Source organism: Malaclemys terrapin, chromosome 18, assembly GCF_027887155.1.
Source record: "Malaclemys terrapin pileata isolate rMalTer1 chromosome 18, rMalTer1.hap1, whole genome shotgun sequence".
Taxonomy (NCBI): Eukaryota; Metazoa; Chordata; order Testudines; family Emydidae; genus Malaclemys; species Malaclemys terrapin.
This window is the reverse complement of record NC_071522.1, coordinates 2,973,079-3,000,498: the sequence shown is the minus strand read 5'-3', so window position 1 is coordinate 3,000,498 and position 27,420 is coordinate 2,973,079. Positions and strand designations below refer to the sequence as shown.

The window sequence follows — 27,420 nt, the reverse complement described above, 5'->3', positions numbered from 1 at the left end:
GGTGGGGCGTTAGCTGAAGGTGGCCCCTCAGTGTCCTGCCAGCCCTGCGGGCGGCTCCGGCCGGTTCCCAGCGCGGTCCTTGCTGGAGATGTGGGCAGGGGCGAAGCTGGCCCCTCCCCCGCGGGAGCCGCCCTCGCAGAAAGGTGCCAAGCTGGGGCGGCAGGGCACGGCCGGGAGGGGATCTCAGACCCGAGCGCTCCAGGAAGGAGGCTCCCCCGCGGGACAGCGAGCGAGCGAGCGCGGGGCAGGGCAGGGGGATCCCGGCGCGGAGGCGGGGGATCTCTCCGGCTGGCCGGGCTACAGCGCTTTGCTCAGCCTGCCTGCGGCAGCGGCTCCCAAGTTGGCGGAGGACTCGCGCGCCCTGCCCGGGCTGCCCGCTGCCTTCCCCGCCCAGCCCGCCGGGCATGGCGCCCTAGCCTGGCGCAGGGGCGAGCCGCGAGCCATGGCCAACACCAGCGAGGCGCAGCTCGAGAAGGCGCTGGGGGGCCCGGCACTGCCCGCGGACTGCCAGGAGACGGAGCAGCTGCTCTTCTCCAGCGAGGGCAAGGGGGTCCGAGGCTCCAAGTCCTTCTCGGGGACCCTGGCCAGCGACAAGTCCCTGGAGACGGAGCAGAACGGCCACAGCCTGCCCTACAAGACCGTGTCCGCCGGGCACCTGGAGACGGCCTCGCACTCGCCCTCCCGGATCAGCCTGGGGCGGGCATCCTCCACCGCCACCACCAGCGCCCAGGAACAGGGCCGGCCGCTGGATTATCTGGTGCTGGCCATCTTCTCCTGCTTCTGCCCCGTCTGGCCCATTAACATCGTGGCCTTGGTCTTTTCCATCATGGTAAGTGTTGAGCGCCCGCCCAAGGGGTCCTGGGGCGCCAGCCACCAGCCCTGCTCCCCACTCCTCTCCGGGGTCCTGGGGCGCCAGCCACCAGCCCTGCTCCCCCCACTCCTCAACGGGGTCCTGGGGCGCCAGCCACCAGCTCTGCCCCCCCCCTCCTCTCCGGGGTCCTGGGGCGCCAGTCACCAGCCCTGCCCCCCCCACACACACTTGAGGGGACGGACCCGGGCGCTTTTAAACTCCGACCCCCGCTTTTCCCTTCGAACCGAGCGCGCTGCGCCCAGCAGCCGGGCGGGGCATGGCCGCTGGGTAGATGCGCTGCCCCCTGACGCGCCCTGGCCGCGCGGACCGGGCACTTCCCCTGCGCGCCTCGGGGAGGGGAGCCCCGGAGTCCAGCCCCGGCACTGCCCGGTCTCGGAGCGCTTTCCTCCCCGGCACTCGGCAAAACAAGCAGGACCCCGCGCCCGGCCCCTACCCCGCCTTCGGATGCGCCACACGTGGCCAGCTGCGTCCCGCTGGGCAGTGCCGGAGCAGAGCCCGGCAGCGCTGGGGCTGGGGGATTGTTCAGCCCGGGGGTCTCTAAGGAACTTGGCTGGCGGGGGAGGCGGAGCCCCCCGGGGCCCGTCCGCGGGGCCCGGCCCCAGAGCTCGCAGCTCGGAGCAGGACAAGCCGGTCTGGAGCCCGCGCAGAGCCGCGGGATGGTCGCTCTGGCTCTGGGAGGGGGGCAGGCGGCAGAAGGGAACCAGCCTGTCTGAAAGGGGGGCTCATAGCACCCCTGGAAGCCTGGCCCCTTCCCACCACCGCTCCCCCAGAGCGCGGCTGGGCTGGGGTGCCCGGGGCAGTGAGCCCCCCCCGCCTGGGGCAGGCAGTGCTGGTGAAGCAGCAGCAGGCTGACCGGGGGTGCCCTGGCTGTGGCCCTCAGCCAGGGTTCCCCAGCTACAAACGCGAAAGGAACCTGGAATTCTTTGTATCCTGCCCCGCTCAGAACAGCGTTTGTTCCTCCGGAGCTGGGGGTGCGGGAAGGGGCCAGCTCCAGCACGGGGGCATGGAAGGGACTCAGGGACACACAAACCTCCCCAGGCTTAAACCCTCCTGGAGCCCAGCGAGGAGGGTCAGAGAACCCAGGCACACGCAAGCCCAGCTCCCACACTGGCTGCACCCTGGGGGCCAAGCAGTAATTTTGCTAGAAGGGATTGGGAGCAGCCGTGGGAGGGCACAGAAGGGGACAGTGCTTGGAAGTAGGGCCCGCAGGAGCTCTGACTAAGAGCAACCCAGGGCCAGGAAGGGAAACCCCTTTCAAACCAGATTTGATAGTTCACTCAGCATCTGAACATAGGCCGGGAGCATTCCATGCCCGACGGTGGGTAACCCCGCAATTGCTATGGGGAGGTGAGGAAGTGCCCTTCCCAAGGGGGCAGGAGCATGGCTGTGCTTAGGGTTACAGCATTACCGGCCTTACACAGACAGCACCTAGAGGAGCGGGGCCTGAAATGCAGGGAGTCACCCAAAGAACATTTATAAACCATCCCTTCCCTATGAGGGACCAGGAGCTGTTTGGCAGGATTCTACCATCACCAGTGGGGTCGTAGCACCTGGAGGCCAGCTGGCAAATACCCCAGCCAGGGCGGTTAAAATAAACCCCGAGTTCCAGCTCCTGTGAAGTCCCTTTGCTTGGGGCTGGCGCCGTCAACACCAACACAACGAGAGCAAAGCAGCTCAGAACTGGCCCAGTTCCAATCGGACTGGGAGAAGAGAGGACCCACCCTTCAGCCTAGGTAGCTTCCCCGACCCGGATCACTCACGGAGAGGTAGGGAACCTGGCCTCTAGACTTCCCCCTTCCACGCTGGGGCTGGAGGAGATCAGGGTCCCTTTGTGCTCAGTGCAGAACAAACCAATGGTGAGATGTTCACGGGCCCAGAGAGCTTACAGCCTAAACAGACCAGACTGGGACTCCTGGAAGTTGGGTTAACAAGGGGTGAATGTAGGCCACCACTGGGGCTTCTCCTTCAGGATCCAGTGGTCCTCTAAGAGCTGAAGCCTTGCTCTTGTTCTGTCCTCTACACTCCCAGGCTAGAACAGCAGATGTGCACTCCCTTCCCTCTGAGCATGTGACGACACAAGGTGCACGGCTGGGAGATGCCAGCGTGAGACACTACTCACACCCCATGGTGCATATGTCCAAAATACGATTGTGTGGGTGCGCCCCTGCGGGGGGAAAAAGATGTGGCACTTTCCCCACACTCCATGGCCAGCTCCAGTTCTGCTCACCAGTGGCATTAAGATGGGCTCTCTGGGAACCGCACAGACCCGCCCTACTGGGCCGGGTTCGGGAGTTCTTATTCCCGCAGAGCAGCTCCCTCCTCCCTGGCTAGCCCATTGAAATCAACACAAGGTACTACTGACCCCGAGACAAGCGCCCCTCTTTTCACGCATGCTTTGATCAGCCTCAGACTAGTGAGCAATGCAGGCATTTCAACAGGCATCTTTAAAACACGCTGTGAAACGAGCAGGGCGTGTTCCCTCCTGCAGACTCAGGTAGACATCGCTGCCTCTGGGGCTGATGGGCCAGTTTTCTCCCCAACTGGAAGAGCCAGAAAAAGCAAGTTCTTTTAAAAGAATAATAATAATAAAACAGCTGATGCGATAAAGTACTGGCTTGATGAGCCCGTGAGCAGGGCCAGTTCCTTCGTCGCCCTAGGCGACATTGAAACGTGGCAGAGCATGACCCGTATCCATTCCAGGTGGGCCCAGGGGACAGTGCTGGTGAGACTGGTCATGCTTTTCACCCAGGAGAGGCAGTGAACTGGAACTGGAAGGGCAGGGTCAAGGATTCAGTTACCATCAGGACAAAACCCACTGGGCCTGCTGCTGTGCTCACCTCAGGGGACCCTGGGGCTGTTTGTCCTAGATTGAGGACCTAGATTTGGCTCAGGCAGGCTTGAGATCAGTTTGGTTCAATGGATTTGTGCTGTCTCCCTACCGACTCGCCACATCAGGCCAATGCTCTGGGCTTAGAGGTTGCATGTTTGGAGAAGAGCACTGTCATTCCTCCCCACAGCACTGGCTTTGGGGCTTACGGCGACGTTTCTCCAGTAAAAGCAGCACATCCCAAATCAAAGCCTTTCTGGAAAATATTGACTTACAGACGATGCCAGATCCCCCTCCACCCACCAGTTCCAACTAGCGCCGACACCAGTACGGGAGGTCAGAACAGGCCCCCTCACTGGGAAGACATGATGCCCCCAGCCTTTTACTGTCGTGTTCATGACCCCCTCAACCCCATCTGCTTCACAGGCAGGGGTTGGGTGCCTTCATGGGTTTGGACAACACCAGCACCGTGGGGTCCTGGTTGTTTTTTAATATGTCTAATATTATGGTAACAACGCTAATAATTCTCACACCTGGTCCTTCCTCCCAGCGGTTTGTTAGTTGCTGTATGGCTGCACCACGGCCAGGCGAGTTACCAGAGCGGAACTAGAGCACCCAGGAGTTTCTGTACAAGTGCTGAGAGACTAAGCAGGAGCCTTTTGTTCAAATAACTATAGCATAAAAGTGGCCCATTTTCTTCCTTCCTTTCTTTCTTTTTGTTTAACTCATGGTTCCTGCTGCCCCAGTCCACTCTCCTCCCACGTGGCTCTCCCCTGGAGAACGGCAGCCGCGCAGCACAGAGCCTGGCCCACGGACCAGAGGCGGGGGGGGGCCTCAGTCTTTTATGAATGCCTACTTTGCTCTCCCACTGCCTCTTTCATCTGATGCTCTAAAAGGCTCTTTGCAGACATTAACTATTGAAGTGCCATGCTGCCCAGGGAGTTATCGTCTCCCCTGAATACTCAGCACTTGCAGAGCTTCTGAATCAGCAACTCATTAATCCTCCCCCACACGCCCCCTGAAGCAGGGAAGATATTATCCCCTGACCAGCGAGAAAGTGACCTCCGACTTGGTGGCAGACCTGCGACTAGAACCCAGGAGCCCTTATGCCTGATCTCTTGCACTAAGCACTAGTCCAGATTGCCTCCACCAAGGTCAGTTTATCTGCGACTGGTTTAGGGATTTTACTGGTAAATAAAAACAAACCCTAAGCCTGAAAAGAGCCTATTTCCTCCTGATCCACAAACAGCCAAACTTACCCCCCAAAATAGAAAGTGGGACTTCTTCAGTCCCTTTCTATGGCTTCCCGGGCCAGTTCCTGGGCTCCGAGATTTTCAAGGAGCTGATGCATCTGGAGCTCTTCATTGAGACTGAAGCAATTTCTGACTCTAACTATTCCCACATACCGGGGCAGAACCAGCCAGTGTGAGAACAGAGCAGAACACAGCTAACGATTCTCCCATCCCTCCTTGCACACAGGTGGCTCAACACTCACACCTCAGGCTGCAGAGCCTTCCAATTAGCACCACCCCAATCAGTCAGGAGGAAGGAACCACGCTGCTTTACAGGGCCCGTGGGCCCCTTTTATGTCTTAATTGTGCAATACAGGCAAATCTCCCCTTTGAAAAATCAGCTTAGGGAAGGCAGCAGCCCCAGAGCTCCAGCACACTGCTTACTGCGCAGAAATGCGCTGAGGGGAAGGTGCAGTCAGCGGTTCCCCAGAAGCCAATAAAGATTTAGAGAGGGACGTGGGGTCAGGCGCTAGAGACAAGCCCTCTGCAGAGACAGGCCTCCATTTGGAAGAGGAATCGGGCTCTTTGCAGGAGCCAGCTGGCGTCAGTTGCAGAGTGGAGAGCCTGCTTAGCCAGGATGTGGGCTAAGATGGACTCAGCTCATTTGGCTCTGTAATGCAGTGGCACGGGGAAAGCGGGATAGTGGAGTCTTGCTAGACATACATGGTAATGAGCCACATAACTCCCAGCTATCCTTCCGCCAGCTGAGCAAAGTAGCTCCCCCACTCTTCCTTCTGGGTGCCACAGCAGTTCTATGCTGCAGTGATGGCGCTATGAGCGGGTTTGATTTTCAAACACCTGCCCCGTTGGAGTGGGGGAAGAACCGAAGAGCAAAGTTAGGAAGTTGCCCATCCCTAGACATAAGTGCAGTGGGGTGTATGTACCTTGTTAAGTGCAAGGGATGTGGGAACATATCGTCGTCAAACACGCGTGTCTGCTGAGGAGCGCTGCCCCAGCCAGAGGGAGCACGGTGGATGGCGTTGCACTGGCCCCATGTGGTGAAGTGCCCAGATCTGGTTCAGTCCTGAGAGAGGAGAAGACTGCTCAGCATGGAGACCTCAAATTCAGTATAGCCCTTGTACAAGCAGGCAGAGTTCCCAGTGGCTTCACTGGACGTTTCCCCTGAATTGGCTTGCTGTGGCTAGCGAGGGGTGAACACCCAGAAGTTTGCTTCATCAAGCACGTAAACCTTGGCTGAGCCCATGTCCAGCTGGGCGAGAGACACTCCTGAGGGCATTCTGCGCCCAAAAATTCAAAATTCTGTGCACAATATTTTAAAATTCTGCAAGTTTTATTTGTCAATGAATCAATGCAGGGGCTCTAGGATGGCAGTGGGGAGCACAGGGCACTGGCTGCATGAAGGTGGGAGATCACCCTGCAGCCTCCCCACCCCCAGGACACAGAGTAAGTGGTGAGGCTACAGCCAACCCTGACACAGCACAAGGCCTGGGCCTGCCCCAGAAACACCCTGGGTCCCTGCCCCTCTGCACCAGGTGTGGGGCAGGCAGGCTCAACCATGCAGGTCCAAGTGTGGGGGGGCTCAGTGTGGGGGGGATCCAGGTGTAGGGTGAGAGGATTCTGTGTGGGACAATCTGGGTGCAGGCAGCTCAGTGTGGGGTCTAAGGGGGGGGGGAATCTGGATGCACAGAAGCTTGTTGGGGGGCAGTTCCAGGTGCAGGGGCAATGGAACTCTGCAGGAGCTTCCAGATGAAAGTGGTTGGGGTCAGCAGAGGGGTCTGGGTGTGGGGGTCTCAGCAGGGGCGCTTGGTGAGGTGGGGGTCTGGGTGCAGTTAATTGGGGGTCAGTGGCATGGGGGTCTGGATGTGAGGGCTCAGTGCGGGGGGGGGTGAGAGTCATCAGGGTGGGAGTTTGAGTGCAGGGAGCTCAGTGCGAGGTGGTCTGGGTGCAGGGGTGGGGGTTCTGGGTGCAGGGGGCTTCAGATGCAGGGGTTGAGGTTCAATGGGGTGGGGTTTGGGTATGGAGGGCTAGGGGGTTCTGGGTGTACGGGGTGAGGCTTGACAGTGGTTTCTGAGTATGGGAGATCTGGGTGCACAGGGGTTGGGAGGATGGGGGAGCAGCTCCCCGTACAGTGACCCCTCCTCCCCGCAGCTAAGGAGCAATGGGGCAGGAAGAAGGGGAGGATGCTGAGCTTCCTGCAGCTGGAGGAAATTTCTGGGGGTGGGTCTGACACAGCCCCAGCCACTCCTTGTAGGGGAAGAAGAAGTCCTGTCCTCTTCTGCCTCTAGCCCAGCCGAGACTAGCAGCTAATTCCAGCTCAGGGTAGGAGCCACTGGCTGGGGTGTCCCCAGCCCTGCAGTGATTTACCTCTCTGCTGGCTGCTCCAGGTGCCTGAAACGATGCACCTGCGCAGCTAGCGAGTGATGCATGGCTGCTCTTGCAGCTTCCCTTTGCTTCCCTGTCAGAAAGTCATTTTTCTGCAGGGAAGCAAAGAAATCTGCGGGGGACATGAATTCTGTGCACATGCAGTGGCACAGAATTCCCCCAGGAGTAGCTAGAGATATGGCAGGAACCAGACTCTCCAGAGTCTTTAAGCACCGGGGACCAGTTCCCCTTGGGGGCATGCTCCAGCCTGCTTGCAGCCACAGCGGCAGCTGGCTGGCATGCTTACAGCCCGCTGACTTTTCTCCAGTTGTTGGAGGGCTTGCACTCTTCTATTTTCCCTGAAGTCAATGCTTTTTGCACACAAGGCTTCTTCCGAACACTGAGCAGCGGACAGAGAAGAAAGCATTGGAATGCCTTTGGAGTTAGGCTCATAAATCACCTTTCAAATGCTGCACTCAGGTCCCAGCAGGTCCTGTGGTCAGCAGAAAAATCATCTGCCCATCTCCCCCTTCCTTTCCCAGTGTGATCTCATGGACTGAGACACTTCTGGCCTGGCTGCATAGACACCTGAGTGCATCTTTTTCAGTCTCCCTGTTTGACAAAGCTGAGACTGGCTTTGGTCACGCTGACCTGGGCCTGTGTTAATAGGTTTCAGTTCCTTTTAGCCCTCCCATTTCGGAGAGCAGAGCTCACACACACAAATGGAGAAGGAGCTCTCTGGGACCAGCCTTGCTACCAATGCCAGTGCAGGGTATCCCCCCCCCCCCCCTTCTGCTGGGAACATGCATGAATGAGCACGGACCAAGAGACAGAGAGAGGAAAGGAGAGAATCTTTGCGACAGCTCAGCCATCCAAAACAGAAGAGCCTGTGTGCACCAGAGCCCAGGCTACAACTGGAAGCACTTAGTCTGCAAGACACACAGAGAGATGCCCCGGGGAACACTCAGGTCTCTCTCTTACCCCCTCTCCTGCTGCTCCTACACTGCAAACCAACCATAAGTTTCTCCAAACAAGGGGAAGGCATTTAGGGCCCAATCTTGGGAGAGGCAGCATTGGAAAGAGCAAGTGCTCTCAGTTCTCGTTGCCTCACACAGCCCCTCGCAACAGGATGCAACCAAACAGCCCCTTGATGGTACGCAGTGCTCACTGATAAAACCCCAGGGATGGCCAGGGGCTGGGCTGCTCTTTTCCACTGTAACGCACTACTCTATTTCTAGAGAGCTTCTCGTGTGACAGGCCCCAGATCTTATGTTCTTACGTGTAGTGTGTGAAAAGAACGGCCACACTGGGTCAGACCAAAGGCCCATCTAGCTCAGTATCCTGTCTTCCAACAGTGGCCAATGCCAGGTGCCCCAGAGGGAATGAACAGAACAGGGAATCACCAAGTGATCCATCCCGTGTCACCCATTCCCAGCTTCTGGCAAACACACATGCAGGAAACCTCTTCCCCTTAGCACTAACGGGCCGCCCCCTCTGGGCAGAGGTGTGCACAGAGGCTGTTTAACAGTGCACAGCACCGCTCGGAGAAGTGACGAATGCCCTAGCCAGACGGAGCTACAGAGGGTCTATGGTGAGGCTAAGTGCAAGCAATGCACAGCACTTCGTAACTGTAATAAGTATCATCGTTAGAGAACAACTTTTAAACTTCATTTCAAAGGGCTATGTTGATATTTCCTAAAGAATATGTTGCTGGTTTTATCTCCCAAAATGTTCCCACTAGCATGTTTAAAAAAAAGTCACACGCTAATTCTTTAGTCAACATGAAGTCAAGATTCATAGTGCATTCAGACATAGTCGGTCGTCATTTCTCAATAATTCGTTTTTAATACTAAACTCCCAGCTGCAGCTACTACCACACACTCCGATTAGTCCTCAAGAGAGTCTTACATTTTAACAAACTTTCCCTCTCTGCACACATTGATTAATGGACACAAATTGCTCATGTTTTTATGTGGAAAGTGAAATCCACGATTACTGACATTTACCAGTTACAATCGAACCCTTCTATCCCAATGAGTAATATAGGGACAGGGATAAATGCTCACAGAACATTCCATGTGAATGCTTGTGTATTTTTCATAACTGTTCAAGAGGAGCTTAGAGAAAAAGGGCCCAGAAGCTGTAGTGACGGGCTTCACTCTTTGTTTGTATTTTGCTAGGGAATGTATAGACCAATGCAAGCATGTTTCACTGGAGTCCAATAAACCCCTCCCCCCCCACATGTTACACGTTTGTTACAAAAATCTGTGCCTTTAAAAATCCCAAATGGTAAAAATCTGTCAATGAACAGTTAAGGGATTCAGCCAGTCCCGCTACTGCCATATAATCCATCGCTCACTGTCATCCCACCTGATTTAATTCTGCTACCTTCTGTTCAGTAATGCAAATAGGCTGTTGGGTGTTTACTGTTGATTTTTGATAGCCTCTATTCCGTGTGCATTACAGCTGCTGAAAGGAGGAAGATCCAGGCTGCGTTAGGTTATGTCAGAGTTCTGTACGTTCTCCTTGAGCGTGCTGGGCTGGTGGGGCAGAATATTTGTATGACTGGAATTGGCAAGACTGATTTATTGGGGTTATGAAATGGGGTGCTTATATGGTGATGTAGGTCCATGCAGACCTTGCAAGTTGTATTTTTAACTGTTTTCAATCTATTGTGTAGCAAGTCACATATGTTTGGTCACAGTGTTCGTTGGTTTTGTAGTGACTAAAGAAGTAACCATTAGTGGTGTTTAGTGACACAGTATATTGGCAATGGAACCCTTGGATAGGAAACGGGCTTGGATCATCTAATCATTTGTTAGTTTGATTTTTGCATAGATTTTTGCAAACATTAAGGGTGAATGATACGTGTTAGGTGGGATGAGTGAATGTGATGCCGGATTATATGGCAGTGGGGGACTTGCTGGACCTCTTAATGATTCATTGCTGGCCATTTTCACATGAGGTGTTCATCTGGTTTTTTTTAAAGGAGCAGAAGTCAGAAGGAAAGTGTGATTTTTGGACAGTATTGAAACTCATGCTTTCAACCTTACCTCTTTTCAACTACGTTTGAGTGCAAAAATGTAAATCAGGCTGGTGCACAGGGTCCCCAGGAGGGGAGCCCTGCTCTGACGGATCTTCTGAGGTGCCCTAAACCAGGGCTCTCCTCCTGCAGACCCTAGCATGTTCGTGGGAGGGGCACATGTGCAGCCAGTTACAGTGGCATGAATATAATAACGCCCCTAGCTCTTATCAGCAGACCTCAAAGCGCTTCCCAGTTTGATGAGTTGATTGTCACACCCCTCGTGTGAGGCAGGGCCCTGCTATTATCCCCCCGTTATAGACGGGGAACTGAGCAGACAGACTCGGCCTCGGGTGCGCTTGCGGCAGCATGTACCATATGTGGAACTACACGCCGCAGTGAAAGGCGGGCTGCATCCAGGCTGTGGGGTGTAAGCGCTGGCAGAGGGGAGGCCACGGGGAATGGCTCCAGCAGCAGGACTTTACACTACTAAAAAGAGCTGCGTCGAGGGAGGGGGCCGTGCTTGGGCGTGCAGAGAGCCATCTTGGACTCGGGGTGTTGCTGTTCTACTTGCCTAAGCTGCGCCTTGCCACCCACACTGGGCGGGCAGGGTCTGTGCTCCACATGCCCCCAACGTGTAGACGTACCTGACAGGTGCCTGTGGCAGAGCAGAGGTCTCCAAAGTCCTAGGCTAGTGCCCTAAGCTCTGGACTGTGATTCCTCCACGTTCCACCAGCGGGTGCTGTGGATAATAGCTGGGGAGAGGAGGCAGCGTCAGTCCACATGGAAATGTTAAATGCTTATATTTTACAGCTAGAACACTCCGAATGTTTAACTTCTGTAATGTGGGTAAAAACCTGCGAGAACCTGACCTCCCTGGCCAACCTCCCCTTACCTCCAGTAGGGCAGAATTTCACCTCTGTGCCCCCGAAGGCCTCTGCACCCCTTAGCACCTCCCAACAAGGGGGACATTTCTAAACACCAGGCTCTGAAATTCCTTATCTGATTTTTTCTCAAAACGTCCCAGAAACAAGAGGCATCAGGTGGGGTTTCACGGGATTGGTTTGCTCTGGGGAAAGTTGGGATACACACATTGAAAACGGGGCTTCTGCTGAGCAGCCAACATTTCCTTGGCCCTGGAGGGGCTCTCCTGCCTCGCCACTACATTCGTCATTCAGGCTGGAGCTCCGTGAGTAGCCTGGTCGTAGTGACATCTTTGCTGCCCCAAGCACCTGACCCTCTGCTAAGCGTCAAGCCTCTGTTCCTTGCCTATCTCGCCCAGGCCCTGCAGCCCAGAAGCAGGAACACGGCCCTTGCGCTCTCTTCAAGCGGCAGTAACCTGTTTCCCTCATCAGGGGATGTCCCAATTTTGGCCCTAGTGTTTTTACTTGGAAACCAGATTATTGCTGATTACAACAGGAAGATAACAAGGATATTGCTTAATCAGTCACTGATTCTGAAGGCTAACGATCCATCTAATTGTACTGTGGGTTACATGTGGTCTGGCCGGTCCTTTGCTTGGCACTCAGGCCTCGGAGCACAGTTAGTATGGGTGGAGTTGTCTGGTCAGCAGTTTGGCAGAGCACAATGGTGGTGAAACAGCGCTAGCCAGAGTACTGCGGGAACTGCAGGGTGTCTGACTCTGACTCTACCAAGCCATTGCTAGTCCCGGTCAGTGCATTGCTAGCCACTATGGAGCCTTTCCCCCCCACTAGGTCCTGGGATCAATTCCAGGCAGGGCTGGCAGTGACCCAGCTGTGGAGTGGGCCCTGGAGTTTTAGCGGGGCAGGCAGCCCTCCCGTTCAGCCCCGCAGCGACGTCACTACACCTCAGCCTGGGCAGTCCGCGAGGGAGGCCTGCCCCGCCGCTGCCCAGGCTGCAGCTGTTCTGTGCGCGAGCAGAGCAGCTTCTGGGGCTGGCAGGGGGCCATCGCTCTCCGTACTCACGTTCGAAAGGAGCCCCCCGGGAAAGCCAGCCAGAGCCATGGCTTCCCCCCCGTCAGGGTGACCAGACTCCCGCGAGGCACCTCCACAGCAGCCATATAATGCCCACCCCCAGCTCTCTGCCCGTTTCACTCAGTCTCTGTCGTTTCCAAGCTGCTGCTCCTCCCCAAAGACAGGGGCTGCTAGGACCTGCTCTACCGCATACAAACTAGCAGCGCCCTCCACGCTCCCATTAAGTTGCTAAGGCAGCCCCGTAGGGGGACAAAGCTGTGGTGGGACAGGCGGCCCTCAGTCAATCTCTGGGCAGCCTTTATGAATGATCCCATAGAGAGGCGTTTCCAGGCACCTCCCAGTCATTCTCCCCCACCCCCGCTGTACCCTGGGAACCAGTAGGTTTAGTTACAAGGCAGGGGCCACCCCCTAGCAGACTGCATTAAGAAATCAATAGAGCAGCAGTGGAAAGCAGCGCGAAGCCGGGCTGGCCATTCCCTCCCTCCTTGCTGCCAGCACAGGAGCAACCATCACTGCAGGAAGCGTTCATTCAGCTGCCAGCTGCCGAGCGTGGCCCCGGGAAGCCAGCACAGAGATTTAGAGTCCAGCAGAGAGGTGGAGTGCCGAAGTATACTCCAAAGCAGTGGGTTCCTTCCAACCTTTTTTCGTTTGCAGACACCTACAAAATTTCAAATGGAGGTGCGAGGTGCGGCCCCCTTTGGCAATCTTACAGATAATCTGTGGAGGCCTAGGTGTCCACGGAGCACAGGTGGAAAACCACTGCTCGAAAGCGAGATGAAACCCAGCAGTTACCGAGCGTTAAGTTAAAGCCCATTCACTGTTCATGTGCAGGCAGCAACAGTAACCATGTAATCTTGCGTCTGTGTGGCAGACTGTCCCCTCCAAGGGGTCCCACTCTTCCTTCAGGGTTTGCCATGCAGCCTCACTGCTTCTGAGAGAGCCTCTGGGCTTCCGCGCCCCTGCTTCACACCGGGAGCTCTGCCCAGTGAGTCCAACTGAAGGAGGCTCCTAGTCAGAGACGTGTACGCTCTGCAGGGACCAATGTGCCCCCGCAGGGATTTCCAGTGATGCCGAGGAGCCTTGTCAGAACACAGCCGGGTTTCCTACCCGGTCAGCTGTCGGACCTCCTTAGGTTAGCCCAGAGAAATAGAGGTTAAGACATAGTCCATCTGGCCAAGCCAGAGCAACCCGCAGCCACCCTGCTCTGGACGCCATTCCAGGCTCCCTCTCTGCCCCCCCGCTCAGGCCGAGGTGAGAGCGACTGGGCCTCTCCCCAAAGCCAACCATTATCCCCTTCCTGTCACCTCTCAGTCCTTACTTATCAAGTTGGCCTCTGCTCAGGTCCCCTGCCGAGGGGAGGGGAAACCTCCTCCCTCCGGCTTGGTGGGGGCGAGGTGTCAGTGTTCTGGCCACTGAGGTTTTCACTGCCTTCGTGGATTTTCCATTGATAGGAGTCGACCTCGGCCCATCCTTTAATGGCCCGCTTGGTCCACCCTGCTAGCTTAGGGACACCCTCGCCACATCTCCTGTCCTGCCCCAAGAGCACTCTTCACTCTTCCGCACGCACTGGTTAGCAATGCAACGTACAAGGGGAAACTGAGGCACACATAGGCATCAAAAATAGTACAAAAAAATCGCACTTTGGCCCAGGGTGCACAGCTGCAGTGCAGGCGGCAGAGAGTGCAGGGCTATGGAGACTGCAGTCTGCTGCTGCTCCTCTCAGCAGCCGGGGGTGAGGTGGGGCTAAACCCAGGTGTGTGTGTTTTCGATTATGTACATTTTTGGAGGGTGGTGACTGTGTTTCCCTTAGAGACGGCCCCTAAGTGCAATGGCCCCACTGCCCCAGCCCTAAGTGAATCACATTGGGGATTGAAGCTCCTAGGAACACAGGACCCGTCCCTTTGACAATTACACGCCTCCCTTGCTCTGGTCGAATGCCCATCCCATGCAGAGCACACATGCGAGCCAGGACGTTTCAGGGCAGCTGAGTTTCGGAAGCCAATGAAGACTGTTGACAAACCTGGATTGCAAGTTGGGACACTCGTCCCAGGTGATGCAACCGCAGTTGTCTAGACAGAGCAGCTCTCCTTTTGCATGGGTTAAGGGCGATGACTGACACAAAGCAGCCATGGAGCTGGACCCACAACCCCTGACAAGCACCTGTTTGTGTCTTCCTTTCTGCCAGTCAAGGAACAGCGGACAGCAGGGGGACATGGACGGGGCTCGGAGACTCGGGCGCATGGCCAGGCTGCTCAGCATAGTCTCCATTGTCCTGGGAATCCTCATCATTGTGCTCTACTGTTCGCTCAATTTCACAGGTAATGCCTCTTCCTCTCTTCCCCCCTGGCCACCATGGCACCTCCTCGGCTAGTCCCTAGCAGCACCCCTGAAAAACACATTGTGTCCACGTGCAAGGGGCATGTACCTGTATGACATACCACTGGGATTAGACTGGCTTGCAGTAGTGCTAAATACCAGTCTAGCCTGAATGTGGACAGTACAGGCTGAAATAGCTCAGATAGCCATCCCACAATGCACCGGTGGCCCTGTGAAATCCCCCAGAATCCACTGGGAACTGTGCTGGGAACTGGAGGAATGCATTGTGACAAACAGCTTAGAACCTAGTTTCTCCACCTGGGGGCTGCCCCAGGTTTCAGTGGTTGTGAACACCTTCCCTTGTGCCTGCAAGAGAGGGGGATCCCACCATGTTAGGGGGCTGTAACATGCGGGCATGGTCTGGGAAAGACTGAGACCAATGGTGTAGAAGAATGGAAGCATGTACGTGAGGCAGGAGTGCAGCGATTCAGACATGAATCTGCAGTCTCGGGGCTCCAGCCCAAAGTGTTTGGAGACGCTTCCAAAGATAAACCAACCCATAAAGTCAGCACCATTAACACCACTGCTGTGCTAGCCCCCAGGTGCGCTGACCTCACAACACTCCAACTCCCCCCAGGACTGAGCTGGCCTCAGTGGAACCACCCAAGAGCGGGAGGGGACGTAATTTAATTTGCAGAGGCTGCACTAAGACTGTTTATTTCACAGTTTTTCAGAAGACCAATTAGCATGAAAATACCTTGAAGAAGAGGAAGACGTCTTTCCTTCCCAGGATTTTAATTTTACCCTTGCAGCAACGTTACAATTTAGAAGGGCGGCCTTAGGAAACATCTCTTCTGGAGCGTCGTCCAAGGGAGTGCATGCATTTATTTCACAGCCTCTTGGAAAATGATTTCATACCAACCAAAACAACTGGAGAACACAGCAGCTCGACCAGGACTGGGAGCGGGGTTCGAATCCCAAGCAGACGTGGAACAGAGGGAGATCCGCTACCGCACTCCTGATCGGTAATGAAGATGTTGGGTGGGAGGGAGAACATGACAAACAGGGGACGAGGGGAGAACTTAATGATGAGGTTTATTAAAGAACCCGAAATTTAATTTTTTTTTAAAAAAAGGAGAGAACGGGACATTTGAGGAAACTTCTTCACAAATTTGGGACAAATCCAGTTTTTTGTATCGATGAATTCTCAGTCTCTACGAAAAAGCTCCAGCTGCTGTCGGGAGATGAAATCGATTCAGTGAGAGGAAAAAGGAGAGTGCCACTACAGGGGGACATCGCATGCACCTTTCTGCAGCTCCGGCCAAAACTACAGCGAAAGGTGGCGGATCTGGTGGGGGGGGGGGGGGGGGGATTTTGTATTTTTGATGAAAAAAAAAAAAAAAAAAGCTGACGACCATTTGCATGCCTCTGGGAACGTCCTGCTCCGTGTCCGTCTGTACAAAGCTCTTCCATCATTCAAAAGCATCCCAGAGCTGGGAGAGCAGGGATTCTGCTGCATGAGGAATGCCAGGTTAGCAGGACAGTCCCCCTCATCCCAACCCGACGCTGGGACTTTTATGGTAGGAAAAATGTCTTCTCTTTGGAACAATCCATTTCTACCTCCCTGCAGCGAGGTAACGTTTGTGCAGGTGGGAATCTGAGGTAGCAGCGGTGCCCAGGAAGGGAGAGCAAATTCTATCCACTTGAGTATTTATACCATGTCCATCATGGCTGGAGCTGAAGGCCCAATCCAGAGCCCATCACAGTCTCTGCAAAGACACCTACTGGCCTGGAGGGGAAATTTCAAAGGCCCCAAGGGGAGTCTCTCATTGCACCCTCGCTCCCCTTTGACAATCCCCCCAAATGCCTGGTTTAGCCCCGCTTCAGCTGTAACCACTCATGCATCTGGGCTCAGCTCCACGAAAGGTCAGTTTTTAAGTGTGTTATATACAAGTAACAGACCTGTGCTCTGCAGGGTTCAAAATCTTTGCCCATGGCCTTCCCATCACCTTCCACAACACGTGTTTCACTGCTTGGTGTTTCCCAGCAGCTCAGGGCCTGCGATTTTCCTCACGGTCTCTTCCCTGGCCTCATGCCACACTTCATCGCCTCTTACTCTGCCCGGGCTGGGTTTGGTTGCTTGTAGTGTACTACGTTCTGCTGCTCGCCTTGTGTGACGCTTCGTCGCATGAGGTTTTATCCAGGTTTTGTTGATGGCTTTGGGCCAACTGACCCCCGATCTCCTCTTGGTGCTGTTTGCAAACTCACCTATGGGGGTTATACAAGAGCTGCTGCTGGGCACACTTTGACCAATCCATCATGCACATCTCACCTAGCCACACCCCCGGCTGCTCTGCGAACGCTGGCATTCCCAAACCTTGGCAGAGTAACACTTTTCCTCCCTCACACCCCTAGTAGCAATTTTGAGTCTCTTGGGAAGCTCTGAATCAAACCCGCTGGCACTTAGCTGAGAGAATTCCCTTGCCACCCATTTCGGTGCTCCTCATTAATATGTTTTCTTTTGCTAGGCTGGCTCAGAACCTCGGTGACAATAACACAATTCCCTGGGTACACTAGGAACATGCTTCGCTGGCTAGAAGCAATTCTTAGGATGCAGAACCATTTGACTTCTTGCTACACTACCCTGCTTTCCCCTGCTATGTTTCCCCCCCATGTCCAGGCTTCAGCTACTGCCTCCAGCGCTCTATTAGAAACTACCAGCGTCTAGAACACAGCCCAACTCTTCTGCAACATCCCTCTTGTTATTTGACTTTGAGCGTTCGGCGCTTAGGGAGAGCTCTGCGAGTTTAAGCAAGGAGGGAGCTGAGGGACAGTAGCTTAACTGCACTCAAGTGTGTTTTGATTTCCCTTTTCACATTTCATGCAGAATAGTTTCTCGCTGAGCAATGCCTGGTGCACGAGGTGTAAACTCACACTGGCTGAGATATCCAGCTGTTAACAGGACTGCACATGGTACTCATTTCCCACGCAGATCCCCATAATCAGCACGTACAGTTCACAGAACGTGCCTTTCAGGTTCATTATTTCCTTTCTGACATGCATAATGACACTGCTGCCTCATCATGCATCTTCCTGTCCTTTGCTCCCTGGCCCAACCCACTTGCAACTGACAAATTGCTTTTTGGGAGTGCTTAGAAATCACAACAACAAGCCTTCTGGAATGGGAAGAAGTGACACTGAAGGAAAACTGCAGTAATAAGTTACAATCCCTTGCAACCAAATATTTATTAAATAAGAATTTAAATGCTACTTTGTAAGTATATAGCACCTCTCCTCGAGGAGCATGACGCGCTTTACCAAAATTAACTAACTAACCCTCGACCCCCATGTGAGGTAGGTACCGTATATTGTACAGATGGCAAAATTAGGGTATAGGAAAGTTCAATGACTTGCCCACGGAGACAGACTGTAGCAGAGCTAAGAAGAGAAACTAGTTATCCTGTCTCCCAGTCCCCGGAAGACCACCCTCCCTCTCAATGTAAGTACATACAACAATGTATATTTTCTTGGTATGGATTTTACATACACTGCACTTTCAAAAGGGAAGGTAGAAATACCTGTCATTACTTCCTTAACCATGAATGGTCCCCCATGGGCAGCTGTCATTTTAATGATCCTCTACAGAAGACATTCCAGTCTGACAAAGCGGACTGGGACAGAGAAAGTAGAATTCATTTGAATGCATGAGAAGGCAAGAGCTGCCTTAGAAAGAAAATTGCAGTGATAATTTGTTGCATGCATCCAAATGGGATTTGCTTTCTATCTTACCCTACATCATCAGACTGTCAGGACGACAGCTTCCTGTCTCACTGTTAAATATAATAAAAAAGAAAAATGAAGACACTTACATTCCTTCAGTGATTTACTCTTCTTTCTAATTAGACACAGTGATTAGATTCTTTTACACTGCTCTACACTTTAAAAGCCATCTCCTTCATTCGCGTCTTGTGCTTAGATCCAGTCAAAAGTCTCCAGAGAGCTTTGCTCTATTCAATCACAATCATACCATGTAACCACAATCCATGAAAGCACGGCAGTCAGGGAAGAGGACCAATACACTAATGCACCAAGCTGCGGTTAAGTGGCTTCTTTTCCTCAATATTTCCATTCACATATACTTTGTTGTACCACCTTAAATGCCTCCTCTCCCTCTTTGGGATTTACAGATTTCAAATACCGTTACTCAGTTATGCCCCATCCTTAGTCACCACTTAGCTAGACTTTGTGTGTGTATATCAATATATTTTCTCAGAAATTGCCCCTTAATCATTCCTGAATTCTTTCCAGTTTCAGGATTTATCTGTTGCTGCTGAGTAATGATGGTTGAACCTAAAACTGTTCCGAGTTTCCATTTGGATAAGGGCTGGGAGCGTCAGGAGAGCGGTTCTCTGGGGAAACGTCCTGTCCTTCCTGCTAACAGTGTGGCCAGGAGAATACCCCGTGCATGATGCAGAGGTTTGATTGGAGTTCAGTGTAAGTTTGTACTTAACGAGAAGCACTTGGCTCACCCCGTACCAGAGTCCCTGGAGCTGCGTGCACTAGCACAGAAGCAGGCTCCCTAGTGAGGGATTCTCTCCTCCCTGCTCTGCACCATGATGCTTCTGCATTTGCAGCCCAGAATTGTATGGACTTTTCTGCCACTCTCATGGCAAGCTATCCATCCATTTCGCTGTTTGCTGTCACTCATGGGTCATTTAGCATTTCCGTTTTCCTCCTTCCATCCTCCCATTGGATCTCTGTCTTGGAGCAGTTCCCCCTTCCCCTGACATATTAGCTTGCATTTGTTCAGGAAGAATCTCCTTTTCAACCCCTATTTCTCACTCTTTTCCTGCCCTGTCATGTCACAATAGTGCGTGATGGCGTCATGCCCAAGTCATGACACCGAATGCCATAGCGAAGACACTGCTAAGTATACTTCCTCTTTCCCTTAATATCCGCATCACCAAGTGTGGCCGCAGGGAATTACAAGGACCTACATATTTTGAGGATTTAACAAAACAACAATGGGGAAAAAAACAAAATATTTTCATGTGTGCTGAGATATATTGCTGCTGATTTAGGAATTATCTAGTTCGATACAGCGTTCTCGTACAATCCACCTTGTTTTCTGCAGCCAACCACCACTGACTCACTAGTTCCACTGAGTTCACATAACAGAGGAAGATGATCACAAACCAGGTAGATTTGCCCCTTACACACCCACCCTTATGACTCTGTTCTTCGTTAACAAGCGCACACAGCTGGCAAAGTCACAGGTATACGGGCTATGAAATCCTCAGGGTTTGGTCCATTTTGCCCCGCAGTACAGTCTAATTTCACACTCAAAATTCAAACCCAGTCTACACTGAGAGAAGCTCCCTGCTCCAGACGTTGTAGCTTGAATCCAGGTGAAACCCAGGGGGTAGAGGCAGAAGAGACGAATGGTTTCACCTGCTGTTGGGATGCTGGTCCTAGGGATGCACAGCTCGCTGTGAGGTCCAGTGCCACTGAGCAGAGAAGCTCTTTTGGTTTATGTCAGTGTGCTGTCAGGCCCCCTCATGTACAAGGCAGCTTAGTTCCAGTTACTTGTTCACTGTCAGTTTCATGGACAGATGTTGCAGGAGAGGCTAGATGGATTGTAGCACAAACAGAGGGAAAAAGAGACAAAATACCCTATGTGAAATTTGGTCCTGTGAAAATGGAAGAGCCCCAGTGACTGGGTTAGCGAGTCCAGCCCTAGTCCTGGAGTGTCAGACGCCTGGCGAGGAGAGAGCTGGATTCCACATTGGCCGGGATCTGAATTCAGGACTTTATACTCCCAGATCCACAGCAGGCTCCTCACTGAGGGCACTGGGAAGTTTGCATAAAGATCACAGCTTTCATGTGATGAATTATTCACATTCCCCTTAGTGTCTCATTCACTGTCACTCGGGGGGGGGGGGGGTAATCTGCCCCCCTTTAGGCCACTAGTCTTTCTGCTCTGTGCTTTAATTTCTTCCCATCTATCCTCTCTCTGCTTCATTCCCCTCTCCCTGCCTGTGCAAGTCTGCTCCGGTCTTCTCTCTGCAGTTCCATGCCTGCAGCAATTCCCAAGTCCCATGACCTTCACTCCCACTTTCCTGTTCCAGCCGCTATACTGCCCAGCAACGGAACACATCATGTTGACAATGAAGTGTCATTGCTGAACTTTACAGTTGATGCTCCAATGAGATTAACAGGGCACAGAGGAGTTCACGCCTCGGAGTCCTTGGTTTCAGGCTGTCTGCAGACTCAGGCAGATATCAGGTATCCTTCCAAATGTGAACCGAGTTTCTCTGTGCAGCCAGAAGGGCTAGAAATTTGCTTGTTTCCGAAAATTAAATCTTAGATTCTGCATAATCTGAGTATGTGAGGCCGTCTGCATAAATACACAGGTGGGCTCAATTTGGGCCACATATTTGGCATCTTTGCCTTAGTCTATGTAAGTTGGTCCTTACAGCATTATGGAACCAGTCACGGCTCAATAGTTATAGCTGAAATCCACAACCCTGCTTTAAGCCCATTTTTGACAAATATACTTGTTTGTTAAAAACACAACCAAGTTTAGCCTGAAAATTCACATGCTTGGCTTCAAGCCAAGGCAGAAAAACCTTTTCAAAAAGTTGTAGCAAGCTTTTATTTATTTATTTATTTTTAATTAGCCGGTAATGAAAATCAAGTATCTATATAAATAATCATGACAAGGACCGTGAGAAACGGAAAACACGGTTCACCACGCCAATCTGATATCATTTCTGAGCAGGGACCCTCTGTTTCAGGCCTTTTTACATGAAGTCAAAAAACAGATCCTTTACAATGAAGCCCAGGGTGTCTTCCCCATTGTCACACTCCCGGGTTCATCCTGTTCTGAAGCCAAACTGTCTGGATCATGCTCTGTACGGGTTTACAGACTGATCCTTAAATAGCCTTGATGGATCGGAATTCCAGCTTGGAGCTTCTTTTTGGTGAGGTTTCCTTTTCTGTCGGATGCCGTGATGTATCTTATATAGTTTCCTTTGTATTTCTTGGCATGAGAACAAACAATAAAATGTAACATGCATGGTCAAACGCGAGCGTGCTTGTTCTGTCTAAATGAGACAAGAGGAAGTGGGTACCAACTTGAAAAGAAAGCTGCTAACCTGGACTTTAGTCCTTGTACCTGGTGATAAAGACATCGCAGGGAGAAGGGAGGAAAACGGAGAGGTAGAGCAGATGGAGAATAGAAAGTCAGAAGGGTCCATCCAGGCTAGTATTCTGCCTGTAGGAGTAGACAACACCCAATGTTTCTGTGGAAGGCCCGACAGATCTAGCCAGTTGTGTAATGCTGTACTTCTGTTTGAGTGCTGAGGGTGCATGGGCAGAGAGAATCTTTCCTGACTGCAGCTCAGAAAGCCACACTAGCGAGTGGTTAAACAGGGAATGGGGAATCAGGAAGCCGAGGGTCTAATTCCTAACTCTGCTATGTGGACATGCGGCTGTGTGACCTTGGGCAAGTCTCTCCCAGTCTGACCTTGGGCAAGTCTCTCCCAGTCTGACCTTCAGCTTGTCCTGTAAAATCGGAAGAACGTGCTCACTTCCCAAGTGCATACAGGAGGATACAGTATTCATTGCCCTATGCCCCATAGCAGAATGTTAACAGGAGAGAAAGACATGGGAAGGCAGCATGCAAGGAGGGTCAGGGGGCGGGTTAAGTAGCTTTTACTCAGTAACACAAATCTCTCCCCTTGGGAGTGGGTATCAAGAAACTTGCCCTGGAGATACATTTGGAAGGCAGGGAGGGAACGGAGACATCACATAGACTAACCCACAGCGAGCGGCTTTCCTCAGCACAGAGAGAGGAGGAGAAAGCAGCTTTGGGAGGCAGGCGCTGGTCCTAAACCCCTGCAATTGCATTAGCCCAGCATGCAGTGGGTTTCATGTCACATCTCTGGGCTCGGAGTGCGAGCAGAGACTGCACTGGGCTAAATATCTGGGAGATCAGCTTAATAAAAGCAAAAACGAAACCGTGCAGCAGAGGTAGCTGGAAAGGAGCTGCTGGGCCACCTCGCCCACACCTCCCTAGAAGGGACACCATCTGTTCCTGAACGTGCTGGGAGAAGAGACTGAACAGAAGCAGGTGGGTGGTGGACTCCTGTAATAGATAGTACTACTTCACATTTACACAACCTTTCCCAGGGGGTGGTAAGAACCTGATTCCCACTTTAGAGATGGGGAAACTGACCTGCTGTGGCAGTGCAGGAGAAGAATTCATTGTTCCCAATTCCTAGCCCTATCCCCAGGATCATCCTCCTTCCCAGTAACCGGGGTCTTTTTCCTTTTTAACCTCTTCTGCATAGCGAAAGCATTGCTACTTCATTGCTACTTTCCCCTGTGCCCGGCCTGACCTCACACCAGGGACACAGCTGCCAATTTCTCACTCTCCTGTTCTCCATCACATTTAGACAGGAACAGATTAACACGACTTGAATATTCAATGCCAAGATGACAGCTAAAAGAATCATACACCCAGGAGGCAGAACATCCTTTGCATTACTTGGCTGAAGGAAGAGCAAAGAAGCCCAAAGCAACACCGAGGTCAGGTTTGACAGCTCCGGAGAGGAGAGGAGGCCAAACGATGAGGTCCCCTGGGAGATGGACTTGGTGACGGGGCCTGCCCTGGTTGAGCCAGTCTGGTGACGCTGCTTTTCCTGTTAGCAGAAAGTTGGCCGTCAGCGGGAACGGGGCTCTGAACCATAGTGGGGTTTGTTGCACTGCAGCTCAATATTGCAACGCATGAACTAAGGAGAAGACAAAATGTTTAAAGCCTGAACTAATTCTAAGCTCTGCTCTTGCCGCTCCAGCGCGCGCACGCGCACACACACACACACACACACACTCACTCACTCTACAGCTTCTGGGGCTGACTTTCACGGGTGACTAGTGATTTTGGGTGCCCAACTGAAGAAGCTGTAAAGGGCTCGATTTTCAGAGAGCACTGAGCACTCACCCACTGAAAATCAGGTCCCTTTAAGGTTTCTCAGGCTGGGCAGCCATTACCACCTAGTCACTCTTGAAAATGTAGGTTCCCAGCAGGGACTTCTCAAGCTGTCAGATTAGCCTGCCGCTGAATGGTTCGGCTCGGCCTGCACACCGAGGCCTCAGTGGAGTTTACTCCTGTCTGATGCCACAGCTGTTTAAGGTTACTGGCCTATATTAGAGCAACGTTATCAACAACCTGCCTCTAAAGTCTGTCTCTCTCTTGCACCCAAATTCCTTCACGTCAGCTAAATACGAATGCCTGCCTGTGGCTGAGTCTATGGTGCCTTCCTTGAGCAAATGGAAATGCATTGCCGAGCCCAGCTGGGGAGAGGATCTTGCCAAGACAGAGATGAACTAAGGTTTCTGCCCAGCAGACCCCTCACCCTGTGGCTGCCTAGCACTTTATCTCAGGAAGGATTTGACTGAAGAGAGCATCTGGCCAGCCTCTCACCTCTCCCAGCTTCCTGGAGAAGGTCCCACTCTTCCCACAACAGTGTAATTAAATGCCAGTGCTTGGGGAGGAGGTGCCACTGCCAACAGAAAGCACTAGAAAGGGGCTGCACGGTTAGAGCACTCCCCCCCCCCCCTTATGCATTCCTGGAGGTGACTCCCCCTTCCCAACATCAAGGTGAGTGTGTCTTGCCTCTGGCTGCCTTGATGCAACGTATCCACTTCAGATCCTCATCGGAGTAACAGCACTGAAGGAACGGAAAACCACCACTTCAACTTAATTCTGTGCAACATCAGCATTGACATCGGGAAAACTCTTCCAGCTGATGGGGCGTCAGCAACGGGCGTACAGAATGACATGACATGACCTGGAGCACAGATTGGCAGGTGGAACGCCCCGTGAAGAGACAATGACTACAGGACAAGCAGCTGTGACAACTCCCACACCCAAACAGCCAGGTGTTTCGCTTTCCCTGAAGTACTGGCACCAGCTCACCGCTGGAGCCGCAATCTCAGGCTAGTTGGACCAGGGCTCCACCACTTCGGGCAGCTCACCAAACAAAGGAATCTGCAGTATGCAATATTTTACGCCAAGTCTGCAAGCACTGCAATGAAACTGAGAATCAGCAACTTATCCTTCCAAGTACTGGCCGCGTTGGTTTCGTTTGGGATGCTGTTCAATCTATGCTGATTGGATTTTATGAGAGAGAGATGGAGAGTGAGTGTACAGGACTCCTCTTTGCTCTGATGCCCCCGTCCAAATCCCTCGATGCCTTGGGTTGTGCAGTTACTTTAATAGCAATGTTACATTAAAGAGTTCTTTCCTTGTTAGGGAGGTGAACTGTAATTTCTTCTCTTGGAAAACAAAATAGGACGCTCAAAGCAGCAGAAGCAATTAGATTAAATCATCGTGAACTCTCATGGAAAGTGCAACTCTGCTATCCGTGTGCTGGGAATCTCCTCCTTCTATAGAGTAGCTATGTTGACAAGTAACCTCATTAGAGGGAATATCCAGAGGCCCAAGTTAAAATTACATATGGCACCAAGTCTGTGCTAATGCCTTCTATCGAGTTTAAAATGGAAGATTATATACATTAAAGATGGAAAAGATACATTGACCTTAATCCAATCCATCACCAGCTAGTGCAGGACTGCTCCCTACAGTACATTTCCCTTGTCAAGCCAAGATACCAATGGTATAGACTTCTGCCTATTCCCTTGAGAGACTGTTTTAAGAAACCTCATTTAGCAAACCTTTCTATTGGACCGGATTAAAATGTCAATTATTTCTTGTGGGAAATTTTAGAAAAACATACATTTGTTTAAGTATCATGCAAAAAATAAAATTTTTAAATGGAAAACCAAAACCAAAAAACGTTCAGTTTTTGAGAATCATTTTTGGTAAAAATGTTCAAAACCCCCCAAATTTTATTTCCTTTACTAAAAAAACAAACTCCCCCCTCCCCTGCACCTCCAAAGAAAATTTTCCTTTCCATTTTTTCATTCAAAAAATGGAAAACTTTGACCAACATGTAAGTTTTCTGTGAAAGCTTTTCTTTTGGTCAAAATCCATTTTTCATCCAAAGTGCCTTCAATGGCTCTGGGTTTTTATATTAATACATTGATCTAACGGATGAAGATTTCAGGCAATCCCAGTGAGCAGCGGCCTGTTTAATTAAAAACCTATAGAAAATGTATGTGTTCCACACCGAGTGCAGAGAACATCTCTTCAAATTCACCAAGTTGGTATGATTAGAACTGGCTGGTCCTACTGTTCACATGAGCTCACCTCTATAGGATGGCACGCTCCTGCTTGTGTTTTCACAAAGACTACCCCAAAAATGCAGAGGCTCCAGGTGTGACTAGGAAGGAGCATGCTACCGCCCCAAACTCAAGAACCGTAGGACTTCCCGTATCGACACACTGCACTTCTCAGGAAGGCTTGTTGCGCCAAGCAAAATATTTCTTTACGCGCTATCCAACCCACTGAACAAACCTCGTTAAAATGCATACTGTTGGTTGCCATGTGGGAGAGGCAGGTTGATTCTTAGCCTGTTACCTTGCCTGCCGGGTCGGTGGGTACAGCACAGGCAGTACCAGTCCCTGGGTAGGCAAGGGGTGAAGGCAGCATATCACTCAATGACCGCTCAGCTGATGAGGCTCCCCAGGGCATCCTTCCGAATGTTCCTCGTGCAGTCTGAGAAAATGGGGATCCTCAGGGGTACAAGGACCTAGAGGAACATCCTGGGAAAAAAAAAAAAATCAGTCGCCTTACTTTGGACTGCAGCAGCAGCGCCAAGAGGAGACTCTACTGCTCGGGTCTCCTAGTGCTGTTCCCTATCCCGGGGACTATTCCTCTTCCCCGTCACCAGGGGCTGATTTGGAACATGTGCTGCATAATGAAAGCGTATTGCTCCTGTATTGCTCCATTCTCCTCGTTTCCACCTGCAGTTCTTTGGTGAGGAGTGGTACTCTCCTGAGGCTCCTAAGACGGGGGCTCTTCTGAGTTCCGAATCCCAAGGGGTCACCCCTACCTGCCTTGGTACGGGGCTCGTTCTGATGTTGACATCCCCACAGAGACCACAGGACATTTACACAAAGGGCCTTTGGGGGCTGCCACCAGCAGCAATGCATCGTAAAGCTCCAGGTGTCTCAGGCCAATCTTTAACCTACCTTCGATCCTCTCCCTATGTCACTCGCATGGACTTCACTCCCACCGAACTCAGCATTCGAGGAGGAGCAGGAGACAGGTAATTAATGCTTCTACAATCAGGGGAGACGGATGTCACAATGGAGAAGACTCAAGGAGCATGTAGCATGAGAATCCCCCTGCCCAGAGCGTTAGCTGGCAGCATCAGCGAAACGTCACAGACAGTTGGGCAGAGGTAGAACATTAGGTTGGCAAAGACTGAAGCCGCCAGCCCCTGCCCAGATGCTGCACTAAAGGGATGGGAGTGCCAAGTGCTTTAGCCTCCTGTATTATTAATATGCCAACCTGATGTGCCCATGAATAATAGATCCAGGAGGAAATGGCAAGGGGGTTATGTCTAATTTCCACGGCGGAGATGGCTTGAACCAAACATTTCGTTCACTTCTTAACATTTGTCTTTGCTTAATGAATTTGCCTCAATTCCAGTTCACAGGGGCAGGAGGGGCAAGGAGAGGAGAAACTTAAGTCAACTCTGCCATGTACCAGGCTCTGGGAACTCAGAGTAAATTTGGAGGCTGAACACAAGACACTCAAGCCTTTTCTATAGTACAGAATTGCACCAATGGGAGTGACCCAGATGCCAAGCGTCAGCAGAGCCTGTGGAGCGTGGCACCTACCC

At 52.2% G+C, this 27,420-nt stretch overlaps 1 protein-coding gene across 1 annotated transcript; it reads left to right on the top strand.

Moving 5' to 3' along the window:
- Window positions 1-202: 202 nt before the first annotated feature.
- Window positions 203-15,944, top strand: TRARG1 (trafficking regulator of GLUT4 (SLC2A4) 1). The gene is made up of 3 exons (XM_054008145.1): window positions 203-829; window positions 14,475-14,607; window positions 15,332-15,944. The coding sequence occupies exons 1-3, from the start codon at window positions 443-445 to the stop codon at window positions 15,349-15,351; spliced, it is 540 nt and encodes a 179-aa protein (XP_053864120.1). The 5' UTR covers window positions 203-442; the 3' UTR covers window positions 15,352-15,944.
- The last annotated feature ends 11,476 nt before the right edge of the window (window positions 15,945-27,420 follow it).

Bases quoted from the DNA above. Each gene is read 5' to 3' on its own strand.
- TRARG1 (XM_054008145.1), top strand. From the start codon at position 443: ATGGCCAACACCAGCGAGGCGCAGCTCGAGAAGGCGCTGGGGGGCCCG. The intron at 830-14,474 runs GTAAGTGTTGAG...CCTTTCTGCCAG, and splicing joins CCTTGGTCTTTTCCATCATG to TCAAGGAACAGCGGACAGCA. The intron at 14,608-15,331 runs GTAATGCCTCTT...TTTATTTCACAG, and splicing joins CTGTTCGCTCAATTTCACAG to TTTTTCAGAAGACCAATTAG.